Below are 25,747 nucleotides of genomic sequence, written 5' to 3'. Positions count from 1 at the left end.
CAATGGCAGCAACCTTTGCTTCCAATGGCCGAACTTGGCCATGACCCACTTGCTTTCCCAGGTATGTTACTGTCGCTTTGCCAAACTCACATTTGGCGAGATTCAGAGTTAGCGTTGCTTTGGCCAACCTCTCAAACACACAACGCAGTACGGAAACATGGTCGGCCCAATTATCTGACCTAATAACCAAGTCATCTAAATAGGCATAACAATCCGAAATACCCATAAGTACGGTATTCACTAGACGCTGAAACGTGGCGGGAGCGTTTCTAAGGCCGAAGGCTAAAACATTATATTGGAGGAAGTTATCGGGGGTAACAAACGCTGAAATCTCAGACGCGCGAGGAGTCAACGGCACTTGCCAATACCCTTTCAACAAGTCAAGTTTAGTGACAAACTTAGCGGCACCAATGTTATCGATGCAGTCCTCCATTCTCGGTAGGGGATAGGAGTCTGGCACCGTAACCGCATTGACTTTTCGAAAGTCAGTGCAGAAACGTGACGTTCCATCAGGTTTCGGTACAAGAATACAAGGCGAGCTCCATGGACTAGCACTGGGCTTAGCCAAGTTATTTTCTAAAAGGTATTGCACTTCCCGTCTCATAGCCTCACGTTTTGTACTATTGACCCGATATGGGTGTTGTCTAATAGGGGCGGCACCTTTCACATCAATGTCATGATGTGTTACGGTAGTCTGAGAGGGAGTATCACAAAAGATTTGGAAACTCATGTATTAAATTAACAATATCAGACCTTTGAACATCTGATAAGTGAGCAAGGTGGGACGACAATTCTAACAAAGTCTCCGAATTGGTGAGTCTAGCACACTGCTGAGGGGCGTTCCGAAGCACGAGGCCATCCTCATCCTCTGTACAATTAAAACTGGGGTTACTAGGTACAGGGCTAATGCTAGAAACTCGTGACACAGGCAGAACTTTCTTCACATCCTTCGACTGAAGTGTCGTCCTAGAATTATATGCCTTAAGCATATTAATATGGCACACGCGTGACTGACGCTTACGATCGGGTGTTTGAATTACGTAATTGCTTTCACTCAGTTTTTCTTCCACAGTATAGGGACCAGAAAAACGAGCAGACAAAGCAGATCCAGCAATCGGTAGCAAAACTAGGACCTGATCATTTTCCTGAGCAGCAACAAGTTGTTCGCGAGTGACAGGCAATTTATCTGAGGCAAACTCTAGAGATAAGGTAAGAGATTCCTGTGCTGCGACACTTCCCCTCCCCGACACCCTACCCCCTACCACATGTGCTAGTCTTCGAGTTTTTGTTGTAATGTTTGTAATGTTTGTAATGTTTTTATGATGTTGCTATGTGCTGAGGTTTTTCTTCGTTTCAATGAAACGAGTGCCCTCTCGTTTCATTGAAAGGACTGTTTTTTTTCCTCCTCCTTCCTCCTGTTCTCTCATTTTTCATCTAATACGTTGGCGCCGCAGATGGCTGCCTCGGTGTGTTGACCAAAGCAAATTCCTCGTATGTGTAAATGTACTTGGCAATAAATTCGATTCTGATTCTGATTCTGATTCTGATTTTTCACTAAAATCTTGAGGTTCAACCTCTGTACCTACCTCCGGCTTTACACGTGGTACTTCCGGTTTGGTGAGATGACTATCCTCAGTAAAAGTGGACGCTAAAACAGATTCTGATAAATCAACTTCCTCACCCCATTTCTTTGATTGAGCTCGAGTGAGCACGCAAGCAGGGAAAACACCGGGAAGTGATCTAGACATGTCAGAGATGGGACATGATACGGGGTTATTTAAAACTTCGAGTACTGGACGCACTTTACCTCCGGCAAGATCATTGCCCATAATGAAGTCCACGCCTGGTACAGGTAAAGCGGACCGTACAGCCACATTAAAATAACCCGTGACTAAATCAGTCTGAACATGTACTTTGTGTAAGGGAACGGTAACCAAGGCCATATCAATGCCCTGAATTACCACATTAGCACCACTATATGTCACGTCCGATACGGCTATCACGTCGGCTAACACGAAGGATTGCGAAGCTCCCGTGTCTCTTAAAATCCGCACCGGTTTTTGCTCAGTCGGATCACCGGAAAGGGAAACAAAACCTTCAAAAATAAACGGCTCAAAACCATCTTCAGGTTTGCTTTCAGGACCGTTTAAACACTGATCAGTTCGAGGAACAATTCTAACAAAGCCTGTAGGCTTAGCTGAGGCAGCGGTTTTCTTTTTCAAAGTGAAACAGTTAGCAATAACATGCCCTACCTTATGGCAGTAGAAACATTCACGTTCCTCTTTAGACCGTGGGGGTGACATTTTGGAATCTTTTGGAGATGCGTTGTCTGTTGAACTGCGGGAAGCAACAGACTTAGCTCCTTGGGTGGAACCAAACATAGTCTTATGAGTGAGTGCAAACTCATCCGCAAATATCGCAGCTTCAGACAAAGACATCACTTTTTGTTCGTTTAAGTAAACTACAACACGTTCCGGAACACAATTTTTAAACTCTTCTATCAAAATTAATTCACGAAGAGAGTCATAATTATCAACTTTACTCGCAGCACACCATTTGTCAAACAGAGTTCCCTTTTCTCTGGCGAACTCTACGAACGATTGGGCGGAGGTTTTCTTTTGATTTCTAAATTTCTGTCGATAGGCCTCCGGGACCAACTCATATACACGAAGAATAGCCGCTTTTACCACATCATAGTTCATGCTATCCTCAAGAGTTAGTGTAGCCATTAGCTGCTGCCAAACGTTCAAAAGTGCTGAAATAGGCATCTACCTCAGTCTCCCTGAAAGAGGGTAATGCCACATGTCTCCTGACATCATAGCCAGCAAAACCAAGCGGTGGGGACGTACCTGGGGTAACCACAGTGGAATTTTGCTCTGTAGCATTTTGTAACTCCAGCTGCCGCATCTTAACCTCCGTCTCCAATTCCAGCTTACGCATAGCTAACTGAAATTCCTGTTCCTGTTTTCGTGCCCTCTCTCGTGCCTCAGTATCTGCCTTACGAGCCTTCTCCTCAGCCTCGAACTTCAACCGGGCGAGACGGATCTTTAGCCGGGCATTACTACCCGACCCACAAGAACTCGGCGAGTACGCCTCAAACCTGGGCAATGTAGGTGGAGGGGTAGTTGGAGGAATCTCCTCTTTCACTCCTACCACAGCAGAACCACCAGCGCCCCGAGGCGACTGTGGACTCGCAGCAGGCCCAGTAGGCGACATGTCAGGCTGGACAAGCGGACAAACAGCAACAGGCGAGGCAAGAATTTTGAGTTCCACCAGCCTCTCCCTTACCCGCGACTTAATCTCTCTCTTCCGGAGAGCAGCAGACACCACAAGACCCACGTGCTCTGCAATTTTCAGCAGGTCAATCTTACGGCACAGATCCAGGGCCTCATCTGACAGATTGCTCAGAAAGTCATTGACATCAAACGAAGTCATTGTCCTAATACTGCACCACTGTACACACAGTTATCTTTACAGTTAATTTTTTTTGTTACACAATTCAGCAATCCCGGACGAGCCCCCAAATATGTTACGACCCCATGGGTCTAGGGGTGCATGGGGTATGTAACTTGATGTTAAATGGCCGGGAGATGTTAATGCTGTAGATATGGTAACAACAAAAAAAACACAGACAAAGCAGCAACGCAGTGCACGGGTGTTTACTGTGATAAACAAAACGGTGCAACAAACTACCAGACATATAACAACCCAGACACACACTACCAGGGTCAATGGACGCTGGATGTTGCCAAAAGAACAAAAAAAACAAGCTAGCTAAACCAGAGAGTAAACTAATCTAGTGTATCAAGTACACAAACAAAAGGCCTATCTACTCTAACTAGCAGACTGAAACACAATTGGTTGGCAATCACCCCTAAGGACTAGTGAATCTATACATAACATAGCCTACGGGCATATGTACAGGAGCCCCCAGTCTTACCTGTCCCAAGCCTTGGAAGTGTACATAAAACAAGACAAGTTCAAATGAGTGGTTAACATACATAGTCAAAGACATAACACAGAGCAAACAGTCAGACATCCATTGTTACAAACAGGTGGGGTTTTTATAGTAGATGTGGCGAGTTATGATTGGCTGTCCAGAATTGACACGGAGGGTGGGGCTTGGTGAAGGTGGGACTTGGTGGATGGTGACTGACAGGTGAAGGCAGGGAAGTCCACACAAAAGAAAAACATGGCACGTAACAAATGCGTAAGTGAATGCGATGAGAAAACGTATGGTTACGCTGACCTCTAAAACACTATTCCAAAAGCAAAATTAGACATGTTATACACCGTTAGAAAGCTTATACTCTCACCTACTGAATAACTGAATTGTCAATCAAGCCAGACTACTAAAAAGGGCAACAACACCGTAAACAACATGTGTGGTATTACGCACAGCTATTTTGGAAGGTACCCAGGCGTCACAAATGTGCGTATATTTCACAAACGGATTGTCCAATACAATATATGACCACTCAGTCCCAAAGGGACATCACTACATGTAAAACCAATGGTAAGGCTGTATATTTATTCAATATTTAGTCCCGGATATTGACGGAAGAATAGCATGGTATAATAATCTTCTTATTGTTCAACATGACCGCTGAATAGAGGGTTGTGTAAAATTCCCACTGTAACATACTGGGTGCTGCGTCACCCCTAGTTGGACTGACAGGCTTCTAGTGACACATTACGCACACACGAGGTTCATTCCCATCCAGAGCCCGCAGTGATTAGATGTGTCTTTCCCTCTCGTTCACCTGGCCCCTTTTTTATATTCATCCTTTGTGTTGTAATATGATATATGATAATATGATATTTGTTCCTTATGGAATGGGGAAAAACTTCAGGTGCATTACCTTACCTTAGTTGTATAGTAAGTTTGCATTAGGTTGCAAATTGGATTATTGCTACATTTGAACATAAGAACATAACATAACTTGAACATAAGAAAGTAGAGATAAGTAGCCAACTAGTGTAAAATAACATGACTCCGTGGGTTGGTTTTCCTCCTGTCCTCCCCAATTTTTTGAGTCACCAGCCGCCTCTGGTCTACAGATATTAATGCATTATACATGTGTGACCATCAGTAGGGATAGCTATTTTTACATTTAGGAAGATGCTTGATTTTGGGCATGCAAATCATTTGCATGTCTGTTTGCCCGAAAGAAGAAGAAAAATACTGATGGTGGTATGTAGCCTATAGATACCAAATTAAATAGATTAATTTTGTAACTAGTGTGCCAAACCATTTCAAAAATAGATTTTATGGTGGTAGATAGATCTAATTTAATGGAATGTATTTAATGCTAATTGTAATAATTGAGAGCACATTATTGGTTAAATTATTATTGGTTAAAATAATAATAATAATAATAATAATAATAATATTGAAAGCAAAACGGAGGTCATTGAAGAACAAAAAGTTTAAAGTATTTTTCATGCAAGAGCAATATGCGAGAAGAAGAAAAGGACTGAATGAATAGTTTCAGCGTTGGCTCCATGGTTTCAACTGCAAATTGCAGATCCTTTGAGCAAAAAAAAAAAAATGAATGAATGAATGAATTTTGAAATTACGACAAATGCAGGACGTGCATGCATGGATTGGATAAACAAAATAAGGCATTTTATGACATCATGCAGCTGTCTATCCCTGTAATTTGTAATGTCACACGTAAAAATGTATAGTACAGAATCTACGCAAGCAGGTTTAGAGATTTGACGTTTATGTTTGCCTTGGGTTAGTGTTTTAGTTCCTAAAAAACTATATCATAAATAAAAGTAACAAAAATGGGATATTGCCCACCTAGTGACTTCAAATAAGATTCACAGAATAACTAGACATAATGGGAAGAAATGACGATTAGGTTCCAACTATTGAATAAGGATATAGGCCTACATCATGCATTTAAGTTGAATTCATCATCGCAATGAATCCCTGAACTTGAAAAGCGTTCTGCAACCACTAGTGCGTCAAACAAAAACAGCGTTCCCCCATTTTCTCAGCTTTGATTGCTGTTGTGAGATGACGGAAGTACCGCCTTCAGTTGGATTGTGTTTTCTCGCGATAGTTTCATTTAGTAACACTTTAGCGAGGGACCTGGAAGTAGAAGTACGATATTAAGTCGTGATATTTCATTCTTTAAAAGGGTAAGGAATTACTGTAGTGAAATTTCACCTTCCAGAATAATTAATTACACATATGCAATTAAAACAAAACGCTACCGTAGCGGGACAATCCAATGTTACGTTCGGCTGCAAACTAGCGCTAACTAGCTGGGTAGCTAGATGAATAGGCTACTAATTTGGATAACTAGGCCTGTCTTTCGCTAACTATTAGCTGACTAATAAGTCAGTAAATTGTTGCTACGGTTTGTCGGCTTGATGTCTGATTAATTGCGTTCTGAATTTCTTGCAGTTATAACATTCTAACATTAGATTGGCCAGCATAATAGACCAGCAAGCCGAATGAATGTTCTGGCTAGCTAAACGAATGTGGTAAGCGGCATATTGCACATCAGACGCGGTGTTTTCAGTCGTTTTTGTGCGCTTGCTAGTTTTGCATTCATACGATTGTCTGCGTCACGAAAGAACGTGGTAAAAAACGTGGTGTACTGTGTTCCTCAGATTTTTAATTGTTTTAGAATTGTGGTGTTTGCACGATATTGGTGAGGTAGCCAGTTGCTGTTTGAACGTAGATGGGTCTTGTTAGGTAGTTGGCTAACTTGCCAAATTATTAACGACCTACCATACTGGGTAGTATTAAAACCAACCAGGTTGAACAACGCCGAGCTACATATCTACATTTTAATTTTATTATTTATCTTTATTTAAGGCTTCAGATTAACGGTAGTTCCCTTTAACACGTGTAGCTAACTCCGGCCCACTTCTGTGTTTAAAAGAGAGAACGCGCAAAGATGTCAGATAGTGAGGACAGCGACTTCTCCGACAATCAGAGCGATCGCAGCAGTGAGGCGGAGGAGGTTGAAGAAAACGAGGTAAGTTTGTTTACATTTTATTCCTCTGCTTCGTGATGTGTAACTTGGCTGCTTTTATATCATAATGACGTTACTGAATGCTCTCCAGGTACATTATTGTACTAGGCGATCATAAAGCAGTAGATTTTAAGACGTTTAACCAGATACTATCTTGAAGTAATTAGACTTATTGTTTTTTCTGCCGTAAATTAGCCTTTTTGTTGTACACATTTTTTGATCGTGTGCAGTGCACACATTGCGGTGAACCTTACATTATATACAATCTCGATTGCTTTTGGTTGAGAGACTAGTGTTGTTCACTAATCAAGATTCAGATGACACTAGTTATATGCTCTCGTTCATGTAATGCTTTCTCATGCTTCTTGTAAGGCTGCAAATACAGTGAAACGTTTAAACGGATTTGTTGAACGTATTTTTGGGAGATTTACCGATAGTCCAGTCCATAACTTGAAGTGGCTTGTACATCAGCCAGCCATGGAAGCATATCCATGGAAACGAAATTGTAAACTTGAGCATTACATTTTCCACTTCCAATTTACATTTTCTTTTTAAAATAAGTTTTTTTTTTTTTTTTTACAAAAAGAGGTTATTTTGCTTCTATAGCCAGCAACCATCAAGATTAGTCTTTGGTTTCAGCTGTGTTGGGGCAGACCAATAGCCAAGGTGTTTGTCACTTGGAATCATTCAGGAGGAGGGCCAAGGCAGTGTCGCAGGCAGCGACAAAGGAGATGAGGATGCTGACGATGTAGAGGAAGACGAGGAAGAGTACGATGAAGAGGAGGAGGAGGATGACGATGACCGGCCTAGGAAGAAACCGAGGCACGGTGGCTTCATCCTGGATGAAGCTGGTAAGGTTCCCTGTGCTGTAGAGAAGGAACCATCAGCAGTTGATGTGGAAGAACTGTGGTGATTTTGCTTAGGTGCTGTCACTGACACTTGAACCCTACTTTCTGTCTTTGCTAGATGTGGATGATGAATATGAAGATGAAGATTCATGGGAGGAGGGAGCTGAAGATATTCTGGAGAAAGGTTTGTGAACTGAGGATTGAAATCGGGCCTAGATTCCATTTGGAGTCCCAGTATAAGAAGGTGGCTGCCTTCTGAACAGTGTTTATGAAGTCCAGTGTATCCCCTTTTACAAGGAGCTGCTGTAATGCTCTTATCAGGTCATTGTTCTGTTGTTCATGTTTACATTTTCAGAAAGTGGCTTCAGCAGTTTTTGAAGGAAGCTCTTAAAGCTGTGGTTATATGTCCCATAAAATAAAGTAGCTTTTCCTGTAGTGTTTAATCACGTTCCAATGTGTGTTAAAGTAAAATGCTCGTTAAAGGAATATTTTGTTACTGTAGATTCAAATTTCTTGTTCAAGTTGAGTTACTTGCTGTCTGTGAGTCTAAGCAAAATTTTTTCTGCAGACATTGCAAACATCTGACAAAAAATCTATTGTGCTCTCTAGCTGTCTGATTGTATTTGGGTGAGAAAAGTTTATGCATGTTGAAAAATGAAGTCTGCTTAGTGTAATTGCAACGGATCGGTGAACCCCTAGATTTGGGGGAAATATCTGGTGATATTCTTTACTTGTTAACCTATAATACACTTTGACAATCTTGAGTTCTAGTTTGAATATCCAATAACTTTAATATCATATCTGGTTTGAATGGTAAACTTTTGCAGTGGAGCAACTGATGCCATATGAAACCATAAAGGTGAAAACAGGGGACATCCTACTTGTTCATGATTATGTAACTAAGGATTATGTGACTGGTACTTATGGCTTCTGGAGGTGAAGTCTGGGCAGGGGCCCCTGTGCGACTGCTTGGCCCTTGTGCGGTGCGGTCTTGTTTAGACACTCCCATATTTCACATTTCCTGCAATTCGAGGTTTGAAGTTTGAATGATGTGATTTGATGTTGCCAAATATTCTGTCCAAAATGGAGCACAAATGTGTTGGGCTAGCATACCAATCAATGGGAAAACAACATGTTATCCTCCAAGGGAAATGCTGTCATGCTCTGGTCTTTTGACCTAGACCCAATGAAACATTTTGATGCTCCATATGCTGGATAATAGCCTAATAGATGGCGGTTTGTGTCCCGAAAACAGTTTGGTGTGGCACTACAAATAATTTTTGAATAATGTAATTTAAGGCAGGTAAATCCATGTCAGTGTTGGTGATTAATTCCCTGGGCATGTGTATGGCACCTTAAAAAATGTGCAATTTACAGTCTGTAGACCAGCCTTGTTTTGGCAATAATGCAATATTTGACTCTTCTTTCTGCGCTCACAACTCTTTATTTCTTGTGCATGCCTCCTTCAGTTAACGGTAAATCAACTCAAGATTTTATGCTATTTGTTGCCTTTTTTGTTCAGCTGAATTGATTGCATCACAAAAAAACTCATTTGTAACTGTCATCATTCTCATGCGCATATTACCACGCATGATTTGTCCAATGTTTGCACTTGATCGTAAAGACATTTTGCTTTAAAAGTACGGGAGCAAGTAAGGCAATGGTGATAAGTCTCTTAAACCGCCATTCAAGCCTGCTGTTCCATCACAGGCATTGATATCGATAGATAGGAATTAAGGAGAAAATGTGCAATTGCATTTTCTGGTTATTCAAATTTGTCCTCCGTTGCAAATGATTTTTTCAGAATTTCATGTTTCCTGAATTTTCTGTGAAAGGTTAGAATGGTTAGCCTGATCCCTTGCCTTAAGCTGCTCCCCTAGTAAATAATCAAGTGAGCTGGTTATTTGTTTGAGTGGATTGTAAACACATCTGCTGTGCATTGCGCCGCAGGCAGCCCCTCCAGGGCAAAATAAACCCCGGCTTCTCATGCTTCCACATGTCATCTGGTCTCACCACAGTTCCGTTTGTAACATTTATTTTTGTTTTCTTGTTGTTTTTTTGTTTTTTTTTGCCCCTGCCTGTGCCCTTGCCACCTTTTGCTGTTTGCCTCTGGTGATATAATTTGACTCTTGTGTGCCTCCCTCCTCTACACCTGCGCCATGCTGAACAGAGGAAGCCGAAGGTGAGTGTCCGTTTGAACCCTGAATCTCGCCGCACACTTGTGTCTTTTGTAATCCGTAATTCAGGCCCAGCTGTCTCTGCTGTGAACAGGCCTAGTGGCCCAGTCTTGTATTAAGAATGTGCCACTGCCAGCTATGGCTGGGATTTCTGCCAGGCAGCACAGAACTGACTGTAGTGTGGCCCATGGAGGGATGCTGTTACACGGATAACCATGTTGTGACGTGTGTTCGGGAGGAGAACACGTGCTAGTCTATGCTGTCCTGAATTGAATGCAGCGGTTGCTGCACTGAGCCACAGTTAGTAGTGCCACAGTCCATAAGGTGCATCACCATCTTATGCCCTCGTACGCTGGCTGAACGTTCTAGAATGTAGTTCCGCAGTGCCCTTGTTCCATCATGCTCTCCTGCAGTATTTTGACTTTGCATGTTTTCTTTGGTCGGCAGTGTCCAACATCGATCATGTGGTCCTTGATGAAGACCACTCAGGCTCCCGCCGACTGCAGAACCTGTGGAGGTGAGTAGGTTTAGCCTGGACACTCCAACCCCCCCTCCCCCCCCTTTCCCCCCCCCAACGTCGTCCTGTCTTTGGCAGCTTATCTGTATTTTCACTTCAGAATTATGTTTTCTGCCTGTCCTTGATGGACAGGGTTCAGTAGGTGATGTAAAGTGCATGTCACTGATCTGTAATAAATGTAATGATGTGATGTCTGGTTGGTTCCGGGTTGGGTGGCCTGCCTTCTATCTCTCTTGTGTATGATCGCTCTTCATTGTCCCCCCCTTCCCCGTAGCTCATCGTAGGGCCCTTGAAGGAGGCAGATGATGCTAGAAGGTCTCTGATTTTGCCTGTTGGTTGCATCTTTTAGAGATTCAAGAGAAGAGGCTCTGGGTGAATACTACATGAGAAAATATGCAAAGTCTTCTGGAGGAGAACAGTAAGTTTTGAGTTATTTTTGATCTTTGGCACTTTCACTTAAATGTCAGTGTGCCTGGGTGAGAGAGACTGAAATGAAATGTAATTATCATTTTGATTTGTGCTGTTTTATGTTTACTGTGTTAATTGTCTTCCAGTTTCTATGGTGGATCAGAGGAGCTCTCCGATGACATCACCCAACAGCAGCTGCTCCCTGGTGTTAAGTATGTGTCCTTTGCCAAGCCCCACTTCCCCTTTCACTTTATTTATATTGAGACAGAAGGGATATGTATTATGTGTGTGTGTGTCGCTCAATGAGACTAGTATGTTCACAATCCATTTTTTTTCATAAATGCATACATTTCAGAATGTATCTTGATTTTCAAAGTTATCATAAAATGAGTTTAGTACATACTTATGGCAAGTATCGTGTGGAGGAAAGTGCATTTTACATAATGTTTTTTGAACAAAGTAAATATTTTTAAACAAATATTACCATATTGTATTATTCACATTTCTGACACAATATTTTCTCATTATTTATACCCTGTGCGGTTTAACTTAATCCTCAAATACTGTTACTGTTTGTTTCTAAAGGGATCCTAATTTGTGGACAGTCAAATGTAAGGTATGTCATTGCATTTATTTCTTGGTGCTATCCCATGTTGAATTTCTATGTTCATATATCCTTATTTGTGTTTTGAATGCCTCTCTCTCTCTCTCTCTAGATAGGAGAAGAGCGAGCGACTGCCATTGCACTGATGAGGAAGTTCATTGCCTACCAGTTCACAGACACGGTTTGTTTCATTGAGCATGGCTGGCATAGGCAGAGGAGCCTTCCATTTAGGAACAGATTCTGTTTGCCTGTTTGGTCATCCTTACTGTCCTCGCCTAGTCTCGCTCAGATTTAACCGAGTAAAAATTCCCATTTTCAGTGACACCTGGCAAATATAGAATATGTTATCAGTGGTCGTGGTGATGCAGGATTCTGTATTTTTTACGTAGAAAGTAAAAGCTGAAATGCCCTGCGTTCTATTGACGCAGATTTTTTCCCCCAAGATTACAGCAGGTGATGGCCCAAACTTGAACCCCAACAAAATAATTACTCCTGTTTCTTTGAGCCTTTTGGTGTCTAATATTTGTGTTGTTTATTGATCATAATATTTACTTAGTCGTTGGTAGCATATGTGATATTCAAAGGGAAAGCACTTAATTGGAATTATAATTTGTAACAAGATGTCACACTAGCTAGCTTGCTCTACATGAGTAAATTACAATAGTAACAGTAGCACGGTCACTGATTTTAGAATGTGTTGCGTGTAGAATATACAAGTCAAAAGGTGAAATATTTTGTGAAATCAATTGCAAAATAAATGGAGAGGGCAGCCCTGTTATCCTCCCATGTGTATTTGGCTTTTGGCTAACCTGTGTACTGTATGAAACATCCACAGCCGCTCCAGATCAAATCGGTGGTGGCTCCCGAACACGTCAAGGGCTACATCTACGTGGAGTCCTACAAACAGACGCACGTCAAGGCTGCCATCGAGGGCGTGGGCAACCTGCGCATGGGCTTCTGGAACCAGCAGATGGTGCCCATAAAGGAAATGACTGATGTCCTCAAGGTGGTCAAGGAGGTGACCAACCTCAAGCCCAAGTCCTGGGTCAGGCTCAAGCGAGGCCTGTACAAGGATGACATAGCACAGGTGTGTTTCTCAGCAGGAGAGGGTGCAATATAGGAACACTGTGATTTTTGCAGCTGAGCAGTTGCAAGGTATTGTACTCATTTATAAAGGAAAGACGGGTATAGTCAGGACTGACAGCCTTATGTTGTTTGTGTTTTTTTGCTGTTAAGTCTGCCTTCATATCTGCTGAATTGTGAAGGGTTTGACTGTCAATTGTTTTTTTTGTTTTAAGGTGGACTACGTTGAACCCAGCCAAAACACTATATCACTGAAGATGATTCCTCGGATAGATCTGGACCGCATCAAGGCACGCATGAGCCTGGTAAGCAGGAGAGGAATCGGGACTCTTCGGGACTCTTTCACTGTAGAAAAAAAACATCTGGAGAAAGACAACGACACTTTGGGCCATTTCAAACATGTTTTAAGTTATTATTGTTAATTTATGTTTTTTTTTTTGTGAGAATGATCTGTGTTGGCTGGGCATGTTGGGTCAAATTCGAAAGTCTTTGAAGTCTGTGAAGCCTTATGATTTATGGCATTGTTTAAATGAGATGAAGCTGGTTAGTATTCGTGACCCTCTTCCTGGAATTCAGGGGAAGTGTTTAGTTTCTGAACCTTTTCACAAATGCCTGGCTCTTGTCATTATCCCATAGAAAGACTGGTTTGCCAAGAGGAAGAAGTTCAAAAGACCTGCTCAGAGGCTGTTTGATGCTGAGAAAATCAGGTATGGAGGGATGGGAATAGCACGACAAAGGCATGTCAGTGTGCATCACTCCATGTATAATGTAACTGGAAGCATGCTAGTGTATTTAATAAGTGCTCACTACAAGGCAGAAGGAACCTGTGTGTCATTCTCTTTTTGTTTTTGTTTGTTTTTTTGTTTGTACGTACGTGAGTGCTAGCTGAGCTTAGCTACGCATTGATAGCTACATCTCTGTGCCGACTTAGCAATTTGTCTGTGCCATGTATGTTAGTAACACTTGGAACAGGTCAAAATGCCATGTTAGTTGTTAGGGAATGGTAGTTGCATAGAGTTGTTGGAATGTGTTGGGTTGTGGAGAAAAATCCATCCTTGTAAGATCAAATTTTAATCGAACCGAATAAAGCATTTGTGTAACCTCCAAAATAAAAGGATGATATTCTGATAACCCTTAAGATGTCAAAGCTTGAGCGTTGCTTCTTCTGCCGTGTGGCAGAATCAGAGCTCAAGGGGTGATTCCTGCCGCTCAGCATTGTGCTTAAGTGCATTGGCTTGTGGGTAAGAATGTCCGCTCCTGCAGGTCACTTGGTGGAGAGGTCAGTCACGATGGAGACTTCATGATATTCGAAGGCAACCGTTACAGCCGCAAAGGATTCCTCTTCAAGAGCTTTGCCATGTCCGCTGTGGTAAGAGGCATCACCACACTGCCCCCTTTTGGCATAATGAAGAGTTATCAAATTCAAGCTCGTTTCATGTGTGTTTGTGCATTCTAAAGCTAGGTTGTCATGCCGTACTAGTTGTCTGCTTATGTTCTTGTTTTTTGTCATGTATGTTCTCTTGTCCACTTCTGTGTTGTCCTTGTTCAGTAGATTTCTACCTCACGTTTCTATGTTGTAGATCACAGAGGGGGTGAAGCCCACGCTGTCCGAGCTGGAAAAATTTGAGGACCAGCCAGAGGGCATCGATCTGGAAGTTGTCACAGAAACTTCAGGTATCAACTTCACCCCAATGCACCTATCGTTGTTGGCGTTTTCTGTTGGTTGTTACCTACGTACTCTGTGATTGGTGGAGGTCTGCAAACCGCCCTTCTTCCTCACTGTACTGTAGTATTGGCAACGGTGGGCAGGGATTGCCAATTCCGATTTTATGGCCAGTGCCACTGCTGGCGTCCATTTTTCCCTTCTGATTAGGGTCTGTAATAGACCTGGGAAGAGGGTGAGTCAGATCTCTGGTTAGTCGGTGGAGTTAATCAATTCGCTAACCGACCCAGCAGTACTGCTTTGAGGGCCCGATTTGAGTATCTATGAGGTGTGGTGTGTATGTGACCAAAGGGGGGTTTGCGGGTTTGCCTCCTCAGGGAAGGAGCGGGAGCACAGCCTGCAGGCTGGGGACAATGTGGAGGTGTGCGAGGGGGAGCTGATCAACCTGCAGGGCAAGATCCTTAGCGTGGAGGGCAACAAGATCACCATCATGCCCAAACATGAAGACCTGAAGGTACGGGACCAACGCTGGGCACATGGCATGTTGTCAGTCCATCAGAAAGTCCCTTCGCCACTAGGAACTAATATCATTCCCTAAAATAAAACATTTTCACTCCTGACAATAAATGCAAGTTGTCCCAGGAATCACTGGGAACTGGGCTTGTGTTTTAGGAATAAGCTACCATTAAAACGCGTTGGTCATATTTCAATAGGTAGGACTAAATAAAATGTGGAAAAATATGCTTAAGCCTATGGCATACCAGCCTGACAGCTTTAGTGTATTCGCTGTCATTATCAAGGCAAAGGAATGACATTTAGCCCATGTTATTAATATTAGAATGCGCATAGTTAATATGAACTTTGCATGCAGCTTGAACCTCACTAGGTAGGGTTCATTGCCCGCGGCCTGTGTTCTGCAAGAACAGCCTTATGGAATTGATTGTTATTCTTCATTGTGTGAACAGACTTTTCTACGTCATTACAATAAGTCATTGCTGGTCATTAGAAGGAGAGTACAATGGACTCTGCTATGTAGCCTTAACCGTTCCATCAAAGAGCTCTTGCAGATGTTTTTTTCGCGAAATGGCAGCACTGGTATGAGTTAATGAAAAAAATGTTTTCCTGTTTTTCAGTTATTATATTACTTGGGGAAACAGGAGATATTTTCGGGAAGGAATTTCCAGGAACCCGTTTCAGGGTCCTATTCACCAGAGCGATGCAATGACCGTGGCTACAACTGTATTGAACTGGCATGCTTAAATTATGCCTTTTAGCTGAGTAAATCAGACCAGTAAATCAAGGGTGCCTTGCCAAAATACACAGAAGCCAAGCTCTCTGCTGTTCTGTGAACAAGGAGAGAATCAGCTGTGGGAAGTGTTGTTTTTGGAACGGAGCCTCGCCCTTCACCAGCGAGTGCCTGTCAGTCAGATTGGCCCTGTTCTCCTTGGGTCTATTGCGCGAGCGTTCTCCGAGTGCTTTCGTTTGCTCAGGACCCCCTGGAGTTCCCCGCTCACGAGCTGAGGAAGTATTTCAAGATGGGCGATCACGTGAAGGTGATCGCGGGCCGCTACGAAGGCGACACGGGCCTCATCGTGCGCGTGGAGGAGAACTTCGTCATCCTCTTCTCGGACCTCACCATGCATGAGGTAACGGACACTGTAGTGTAGCGGTTTTGGAACTAGGCATGCGAAATGGAGACTGCAGGTTTGCTTCCCAGGTGTGGCATTCCGTTGTGCCTTTGCGGTGCTTAGCCATAATTGCTTCTGTAAATATCCAGGTATATAGATAAAGTAAATAAAAAATAAAAATAATAAGTATGAATAAATAATAAAATGTTAATAAATAGAAAGGAGCTGTGATGTAAGCAGCTCTGGTTAAGGACCTCAGAAATGGCTTTTTCCTTTACCAGATATTTTGAATGTTGTTATCAGTTGTTGTTAATCAGTTTAACCACCAGGGTCCAGGTTGAACTATGCGGTTGTTCCCTGTACTTGGACCGGTACTTCTCTCTAGGGGTTTCGTCATACTTGTTCCTGGTTATGGTTATACACTTTGTTGTACGTCGCTCTGGATAAGAGCGTCTGCCAAATGCCTGTAATGTAATGTAATGTTATGTTGTTTCTCGCCAGCAGTCTACAAATATGATAATTTCCTTAGGTCATTTATTGGCTGAAGAGTCTGCGTGCCTTGTGCCAAAGCCTAAATTGGCTGCTGCTTGAAAGGAAATGACAAAACCCAGCAGCAGCTGTGGCCCTCTGGGACTGGAGTTTGGGCCTCTGATTTAGGGGTCTGGTCAGGGTGAGGGAGACTTGCCCGTGCCTTACCTTGCGCCTCCTTGTGCTCCTGCAGCTGAAGGTCCTCCCCCGCGACCTCCAGCTGTGCTCGGAGACGGCGTCGGGCGTGGACGCCGGGGGCCAGCACGAGTGGGGGGAGCTGGTGCAGCTGGACCCCCAGACCGTGGGCGTCATCGTGCGGCTGGAGAGGGAGACCTTCCAGGTACGGCCCCCTGACACCCGCACCACACAGCCCCACAGCGGGGCTTCACACTGTTAGCAGTGGGTCACATGCACACCCACTTTCAGGGTCTCAGGGAAGAGGCTTGAATCTGTAACGCGCACAGTCGTGGTGTACGGTGGCCATTTTGTGCTAGAATGTTCACCACCCATGAGCTGGGTTGGAAGAGGAAGGGGTTTCTAAACTTGCACACCGGGAGAGGAGAGCGCGCACGCTAGTCCTCATGTGGCGCATGCTCCACAGGTGCTCAACATGCACGGGAAGGTGCTGACGGTGCGCCACCAGGCCGTGAACCGCCGGAAGGACAACCGCTTCGCCGTGGCCCTCGACTCGGAGCAGAACAACATCCACGTCAAGGACATTGTCAAGGTCATCGACGGGCCCCACTCGGTGAGCAGCGATTCGGGTCCCTCTAGGGCCGGGCCCTGTGGCTAGGGGTCCTCACATCTATCTATAAAACACGATCATTTGACACCTTCATCCAGCTGCCAGTACAGCGGCTCTTCAACACAGTATTGCATAGAATCATGGAATGTTGGGCATGGGGTATGCATATTTAATATACTGACAAAGTTCATCTTTAGACCTTACTATGGTTTTTAATAACACAGAAATATCAATGAAATATTGTTGGGGAACTTCTGCAAAGTCGATAGCACTGCAGTACGATGAGCCAAAGGTGACCGTGTGTGTTTTCGTGTGCGTGTGTTTTCGTTCTCTGACAGGGGCGTGAAGGGGAGATCCGTCACCTCTTCCGGGGATTCGCCTTCTTGCACTGTAAGAAGCTGGTGGAGAACGGGGGCATGTTCGTCTGCAAGACGCGTCACCTGGTCCTGGCCGGGGGCTCCAAGGTGACCGGCACACTGGCCACCCGCGATGCTTTTATATCGCTCTGCACAGACATGCATCAGCCTGGTGATAGATGGACCCTCCCAGAATTTTAAAATAATCATGCTCAAGTACTAATGCAAGACCTGCAAATCCAGCCCTAATTCTGATCATCCTGCAGGCCCCACACATGTCTTTGTGCCTGTGCACTGCACATGAACATTAACCTTGGATTAAAGCCTTGTGTTTATGCACGCACACACACGTATCTTTGTGATTAACAGAGCTGCTAATCGCCTGGTAGCTGGGTGTGGGGGAAAATGTTATCAAATTGTTACCAAAATGCTATTCAATTGTTTTATCTCCAAGTTGGCTTGTGCGCAGTTTCAGCAGACCTCCCTCTTGTGACCAAATGATAAAGGCTGTGCGTATTTTTAGAAGGCGTCTGTATGCATCATTGGAAAAAGCTATATCTAACAAGTATGCTGTAGACCTTTCTCTTCTGAAGCCTGATTGGTCCCCTAGGCTGTGTCAATGTTGGAACTTCACGGGTTCCTGCCTGCTCACAGCAGCCCGAAACGTGGGGCGCGTCTGAACGTGTCCGTCTTGTCTCTGCAGCCCCGGGACGTGACCAACTTCACGGTTGGCGGCTTCGCGCCCATGAGCCCCCGCATTAGCAGCCCCATGCACCCAGGAGGCGGCGGTGAGTACGGAATGCTGGCGCCCACAGCCGCACGTGCACGTGCACGCAAGCACTTTCCCACGCTTCTGGAACAAGCGATATCAGCATTTAATCACATGTTCTAAAGTTTCGAGGAAGCAACACTCACCAGCCATTATGGTGAAGAATTCCAGGCAAGAGATCCGGACCTGTGGATTTTGTGTTAAACAAGGATACATAAATCTGGACTTGGAGGGCTGCAATTGATGAAGAGCTACTGATATTATAGGCTAACCAGATGGTCAACTCCTACTTTCCTCCTGTCTTCATTTGTCTGTCTTCATCTGTAAGAGGCTGTAATTGGTAACAGGAGTTTGCGGTCCTTCCGACTATCAGTTCCCACAGTATTGGGCTCAGTCACGCCCCTTAGTGGCTTTTTAGAAGATGCAGCAGACCAGAATTCTTAGACATCAGTGGAAGAAGATTACTGAGTCAACCCCCAAAGAGGGAAGCTGTACGGCTTCACTCAAGACTGAACTGGTCACTTTGGGTTGTTAGTCGACCAGCTGGAAGAAAAGCCTTCCTACACTGAAGCCATCCTTGATCTATGTGAAATGGTCCTGGCTTTGAGGTGGGATTTTACCCATTTGGTGTAAGGCAGAGGGCAAGTTTAAACGGCATCTAAGGAGCAGAAGTTGAGATGCACTGCATTTATATGAACATTACTGTGAGCTTTTGCTTCTTCTGTTCAAGGGAACTCCACTGGGAAAAAAAGGAACTTAAAAAGCGGAGATTGGAAAATTAAGAATGTTTCTTTTTTGGTTCCCGTTTCAAAGTTGCTCGCTTTCTCTTATTTGCCTTTAAAAATCTGTGGCCTTTGTTAAGCGCTGTGTAATGTGGTATGGACTTGTTGGCTCTTTGGTTCTAAAATCCGTAATTTTATGGTGGTATTGACTGTTTTTGGTAGATTCAATTCCAGTGCTCATTATTGCATGTCCACTCACGGGTGTGGCAGTTGATGTGTATCCATCTTTAATATCAGGTCAACAGCAAAGAGGTGGAGGAGGAGGAGGCATGGGGCGTGGTCGGGGAAGACGAGACAATGACCTCATCGGGCAGACGGTCCGCATTTCCCAGGGACCATACAAGGGTGAGCAGCACGCCATGAGGCCACACTTTTCCTTGCGTCCGTCATCAGGCATCACCGAACAGGCTGGCGTTCATCTGAAGAGCAGTGTGTCATATGAACGGGCCGCGGTTCGATTTGACCTGACCCCAGCCATCCTAATTCCCAGGGTACATTGGGGTGGTGAAGGATGCCACGGAGTCCACTGCTCGAGTGGAGCTGCACTCCACCTGCCAGACCATCTCTGTGGATCGCCAGCGTCTCACCACTGTGTAAGTTCAAAGTTCACTTCCAGTGTAACTGACGTTCAGGGAAGTCATGGTTCCTGTTGCTGAGGAACAGAACATGTCATTTAAATGACGAGCATCGATACAAGCAAAAACCCTGTTGCCATGTATTTGAATGTAGTTTAACCAAAGCAATGCTCCTGTAAAACAGTGATTTTTTAAATTTATTTATTTTATACTGTCTCCTCATAGGGTGAAATGCAACATACTTTTTCACCATCCTTGCAAATGTTAATATTTGGATTAATAATAATTTAAAAGCTGCTTATACACCAAGATCGGCTCACCGTTTTAAAGTGGTTCATGAACAACTAGCATTTCTTTATTCCAACATCTAATTTTAACTCGCTTGTCCAGTGAAAAACAGTGCCAGCAGGAAGTGGCATTGCAGGATTGAAGTTAGCATCCTGAGAGTTCAGTGGCCCAGCCCTGGTGTCTGTGGAATGAACCTCGGCCAGGTTGCATCCTGAGTGAAACGGTTTGTTTATTTTTTGCAGTGGCGCCAAGAGGCACGGAGGAATGACCTCCATTCATGGGAGGACCCCCATGTACGGGTCACAGACCCCCATGTATGGGACAGGCTCCCGTACACCCATGTACGGCTCGCAGACGCCCATCCACGACGGTGAGAACTGTTCACTGCTCATTTCCTTTGCCCCTTATTCATATCAGATTTCTGGTCATATAAGAGTTATGGACACAATGAGAAATTTCTTCGAAGCACTTCCCAGAAGATGGGAATCTCAACTGAATATCTGCCAAGGCATAGGAAATTTGTCAAATGTTTTTGCTTGCTTGAGGGCCAGTGTAATTGGTAATGCATGTATTGTATGTATTCATTTTATAACAAATTACCTTTTCCCGCATTCCTGTTATGGATTCTGGGTCTTGGTTTTAAGCGGTGGTTGTTAAACCCTCAAGATTGGATTTGTTTGTTGTTGTTGACGGCGGGCCCTTTCCACAGGAAGCCGCACCCCTCATTACGGCTCGCAGACCCCGCTGCATGATGGGAGCAGGACGCCAGGGCAGAGCGGGGCCTGGGACCCCAACAACCCCAACACACCGTCCCGGTACGAGGTCCTTCGTTCGCCCGCGTGCACATCTGGGGTTTTCGGCATTCATTTTTATTCATTCAGTGAATTCTTTTTCTGAAATGCACATTCTGTGTAATGCTACATTTAGTGCTCAGAACAAGAGAAACTTAAATTGTTGGTTCCCTACTTACACCGGAGTATAGAACGCAGCTTTGCCTTATAGATGTTCAGATTGAAATGGAACTATGATAATTAAAACACATGGTCCACAAATGTCATGCTGCAGATGTTGCAGAATAGGAAACTTTGTGGTTCCGTTGTTCTTTTGAAGGGCTTTTAGTATTGTTTAAAGAATTATTATGTTGTTGTTTTTTTGTACAGGATGACAGACCGTTTGCGTAATCGAGCCAGATGTACTGGCTGAAGTGTAAAGCGGCTGCTTTGTTGACAGAACTGAGAACATGAGACGGTGCACTGAATTTTACCTAAGATATCAGATGGGCTGTTGTATTCCTGGAACTCCAGCTTTGATGATGGCTTCCCAGAACAGCATCTTTCCTGTTTACTTGTGGGAAAATGGAGCATTCCTTTCCTGTTTCCCAATCGGTTTGCGTTTTGACTCCAGTACTGCTTCAACGGCAACACAAACGCACAGTCGTGTCCAAGTCAACGCAGTGAGCCGCTTTACCTAGCACACATTTGGAAATAATAGAAAGTGGATCCCCTTGTCTAAACTCCGCATTTGCCAAATGTACAGACAAAACTCTCCATTCTCCGTCCTACTCTGATTTAGAGGGCGAACGTACCATCTCCTTCACCTTTTCTTCATTTGCATAGCTAGATAAACTAAAGCCACTTCAAACTTTTTGTTTTGTGTTGTGATCTCGCGTAGCCCTTCTCTTTATATATCCATGGCGTAGCCGCGAGACGGAGGTCTGGGAGAGATTCCAGCCCCGGTTAATAGCTGCCTCGTAATTATTCACGCCCCAGCGGCGTGGAGTGACTTTAAACGGTGCGGTGTTCTCACTGAGTATACCGACAACAGTGTTCTTGGACCTGTTCGCTGGTGGTTCTCAATCCTGAAGTTCTTTCTTCTTACTGAGTATACTGCCAGCTTTAATGACTCTCTTTTAATTGTCAAACTACTCTAGGGCTGCCACTAACAAATATTTTTCTATCGATTAATCTATTGACTATTTTACCGATTAATCTAAACGATTAATTTTCCTCCAAAAATATCAGATTGACCATTTAATTTAAGTAACAGGGTTTTCCCTACCATAGAAAGGCTTAGGCGCAGCACCTAAGTTATTTTGCGGACGCCTTAAGCGTCGGTTTAAAATATTGATGTCAACGCATTTTCAGCGTCGAAGTCATCGATTATGTCGACTAATCGCGGCAGCCCTAAACTACTCCTCCCTTGATTCCTTGAGTTGCAACGGCCTATTTAGCAAAATTCGGCCGAGATTCAAATGGGTATTCTGCCTTCAGGCGAATAGCTGTTTGTGGCAGTTGGTCACCTATGCTGTGTTCTTTTGTCTATTCCAAGGAGCCGAGACCGGGCTTTGTATTGAAGCTCACTTCCTGGTGTTGTTGAGAGATGTCGCTCTCTAGCGCCAGCGCGGTTGGCTCCAACAAAGGTCTTTCAGCCACCCAATTCATTATAAGTCAATGGTACCATTACGGTCAAAATGCTAAGTCAACTATTTTTTCCCACAAGTTTCAAAACGTGTTTTTTCTTTGTCTAATGTCTCCCCATGTGCCAATTTGTTAAGTTGTTGTGCCATTTGGCAATACTTAAATATTTTGTGCACCAGTCAGGGACAGTCTGCATCATTTGGAGGGGGCAATATCTTGCGCTTATTGGACGACCCTGACCAGGCCTGGACTTCATGACTATATTAGGGTCCCCCCTATTGCTTAGTCCCTGCCTGCAATTTGTGCAACATGGTGGCACTAAAACTGCACTTCTGCAGCCTCAAAACGCTTTTCTCAAGCCCAGGGAAAGTCAACGAGTGACCTCACAGTCACTGTCCATATTTCTGCGGTCTGTGGTCTCGCTCCAGTCAGGCCCTGTGCTCTAACGGCGTCTCTTCCTCCAGGGCCGAGGAGGAGTTCGAGTTCGGCTACGACGACGAGCCCTCCCCTTCGCCACAGGGCTACGGGGGCACCCCCAACCCACAAACCCCAGGGTACCCCGAGGTGCCCTCTCCACAGGTCAACCCGCAGTACAACCCCCAGACCCCCGGTACCCCAGCCATGTGAGTGCCCTCCCCCCCCCCTCGTTTTCTCCTCTCTCACCCGCCGGACACAGCTTCCTCATGGCAGTCACTCAAAACCGCTCTCTTGTTGCTGAGTGACGTTTGTGCCGCTTGCCTTGCAGGTACAATACGGACCAGTACTCCCCTTATGCCGCCCCCTCCCCCCAAGGCTCCTACCAGCCCAGCCCAAGTCCACAGAGCTACCACCAGGTGGCGCCCAGCCCGGTGGGCTACCAGAACACACATTCTCCAGCCAGCTACCACCCTACCCCCTCGCCCATGGCCTACCAGGTAATTTAACCCCTCAGGCTGCTCACAGATTACTACCACAGATACTACTATAGATTAACAAGGTGGTCAACTCCTGCATTTCTTTCCATTTTTTAACTATAAGAAGCTCTTATTAGTAACAGGAGTTTCCTGCCTGTGATTTGAATATCTATTCAAGCTGTAATGTACTTGGTCCTGAATTTTCAGAATATGCATTAAATTGGAATCAGTGGAAGGGAGACATATAATACATGCACCAATTTTTGGTTTCCCTCCACCAGGCCAGTCCGAGCCCCAGCCCGGTAGGGTACAGCCCCATGACCCCTGGAGCCCCCTCTCCTGGAGGCTATAACCCCCATACCCCCGGGTCCAATATCGACCAGACCTCCTGCGACTGGGTCACCACTGACATCCTGGTGCGGGTGAAAGACACCTTCGTGGACGGGCAGGTTATGAACCAGACGGGGGTGATTCGCAGCGTGACGGTAGGTCCCAGCTCTGCAGCCGCTGGCTCCTGCGCTGTGGCTGGCCCGCCAAGGCAGGATCTTCACTCTCTCTTTCAGTTCCACCGTTTCCCTTGAAGTAGTTATGACTGTTTGACAAGAGAACATAACAGGACAGAACAGAACGTCTTTATTTTTGGAAGATAGTTGTAAACTGTAATATCAACAAAAGTGGCTGCGTTCTAACCTGTTGAAAGTTTTCTAAGTATTCATTAACAGGTTAGACCTTGTATTTTTGGAGTGGCCATGCATGTCTAGACATCTCTGCCATCATTAAAACTTTCCCCTTTTGTTACCTTTACTAAATGTGTGAATCTGCCATTGTTAAAAATTTGGTTTAAAAATGCATTTTAAATGACAAGTGAGACCACTCTGGCTAACTGTCTACTTTGAGGTAGACAGCCTCAAATTGTACTGACTGGGTTTGGAGTCCAATGAAACGGTTAGAAAACGGCCTTTGGATGACTGTGTGCGAAATTAAGCTATTATTGATGGCCTGCTAATTACAGAGTAATTATGTGAGTTAAAATGTGATTAATTCATGCTGATTTATTGTAAAAAGCCAGTCTATTATAGGTGTAGTTTGTTTAACGTTAATTTTGCTGAAACCTAATGCAGTTCAGATGAATGGAGCAATTTGGCTGTTTATCATGGTATGAAAGGCATGTGTGCGCAAGCAGCATTGGCAATGCTTCCAACATGTGTGTGAAATGGAGTCATATCTATATTTGTCTCTAAAATGGCATTTTTTTTATCATGCATGCTGTTTTAATTATGCTTTTCTCAGCATGGTCGCACATACAGTATTAGTGTTTGTTATAAATAGAGATGCTCTGCAAACTGTTTGTTTGTTACGAGTAACTGATGGCCGAGTCAAAATCAGTTAAAGTACGGTGGCTGTTTCAGGGCTTGAGGGCTTGTTGTCTGTGACCCCGGTCCCTGCTCCTCCAGCCCAGCTAACACCCACTTCCCCACTTCCCCAGGGTGGAATGTGTTCCGTCTTCCTCCAGGACACGGAGAAGGTGGTCAGCATCTCCAGTGAACACCTGGAGCCCGTGACTCCAACCAAGAACAACAAGGTACAGCCGTGTGTTATTAAGTAAATGGAAACTTCTCCAGTAAAGCTGCAAGGTGCTGGAGAACGCACAGCTGTTTCAAAACACTTGATTTGTAATGCCATGTTCTCCTCCCTCTCATTGTCTTGTCTTCTGATAACTCATGTTCATGAATTACTAGCACTCAAGGATTTTGCTCCCAATTTATCTGTGTTGCTTCAGAATGTATGTGGGCGTGTGATGTCATTAATGTGTGCCTGCACTTAACTTGCCGCGGGGGTCTTTGGATGCTCGGTCCCCAGATCAGAAATGGTTGAAACCCCGTGATATAAGCCTGCCTTGATGTCTTTTCATGGCAGAGGTGTCTGGGTGTGTAATGTAATGGATGTGTGTGTTCTGCGCGTTCCAGGTAAAGGTGATTTTGGGAGAGGACCGGGAGGCCACCGGGGTGCTGCTGAGTATTGATGGGGAGGACGGCATCGTTAGGATGGAGCTGGATGAACAGCTGAAGATCCTCAACCTCCGTTTCCTTGGAAAACTTGAAGTGTGACACCACCCTGGCCCCCCCACCCCCCACCCCACCCCACCCCACCCCCAACTTCCTTTGGACAACCATGCAATGCTTAGAATGTAAGCAAGCAAGAAAATGTGTGCTTTCTTGTGCTATGGGTTTATTTTTTCCCATTTCCCCCCCTCTGTTACCTCGTTCCCACAGATTTCGAATATGATGATAGGTGGAGTATTTGCCTATTTTTCCATTTAGATTAAACCTGTCTCAAGTACCTGTGCTCTTTGGTGTAGTCTACATGTACCTTTTATTTTGTTGTTTTTGGTGTATTCATTTCCTCTTGGGAAATTGAATTCCACCTCAATAAATTTCCAAAATTAATCATTTTTTGATGTTATTTTG

The 25,747-nt window shown here is 44.4% G+C and overlaps 1 protein-coding gene across 5 annotated transcripts; it reads left to right on the top strand.

Annotated features, from left to right (window-relative positions):
* Window positions 1–789: 789 nt before the first annotated feature.
* On the top strand, window positions 790–25,726 carry supt5h (SPT5 homolog, DSIF elongation factor subunit). 5 transcript variants are annotated; one of them, XM_035385803.1, is made up of 31 exons: window positions 790–813; window positions 6,906–7,002; window positions 7,688–7,849; window positions 7,965–8,030; window positions 9,316–9,321; window positions 10,017–10,028; window positions 10,471–10,540; window positions 10,890–10,958; window positions 11,095–11,160; window positions 11,534–11,564; window positions 11,665–11,733; window positions 12,388–12,639; window positions 12,851–12,940; window positions 13,272–13,342; window positions 13,899–14,004; window positions 14,216–14,309; window positions 14,676–14,812; window positions 15,789–15,944; window positions 16,648–16,794; window positions 17,056–17,202; window positions 17,538–17,663; window positions 18,259–18,343; window positions 19,344–19,451; window positions 19,597–19,699; window positions 20,212–20,339; window positions 20,679–20,784; window positions 22,851–23,009; window positions 23,132–23,300; window positions 23,561–23,764; window positions 24,766–24,861; window positions 25,247–25,726. In XM_035385803.1, exons 2-31 carry the CDS (start codon window positions 6,921–6,923, stop codon window positions 25,385–25,387), a joined length of 3,258 nt encoding a protein of 1,085 aa, XP_035241694.1. In that variant the 5' UTR covers window positions 790–813; window positions 6,906–6,920; the 3' UTR covers window positions 25,388–25,726. The 5 variants fall into 5 exon arrangements, with proteins under 5 accessions (XP_035241694.1, XP_035241693.1, XP_035241691.1 ...); XM_035385802.1 differs by lacking the exon at window positions 790–813 and adding an exon at window positions 856–1,209; XM_035385800.1 differs by lacking the exon at window positions 790–813 and adding an exon at window positions 6,042–6,153.
* The last annotated feature ends 21 nt before the right edge of the window (window positions 25,727–25,747 follow it).

The sequence above is a fragment of the Anguilla anguilla genome, chromosome 12 (genome assembly GCF_013347855.1).
Source record: "Anguilla anguilla isolate fAngAng1 chromosome 12, fAngAng1.pri, whole genome shotgun sequence".
Classification (NCBI taxonomy): domain Eukaryota; kingdom Metazoa; phylum Chordata; class Actinopteri; order Anguilliformes; family Anguillidae; genus Anguilla; species Anguilla anguilla.
This window is presented reverse-complemented; position numbering and strand designations above follow the sequence as displayed.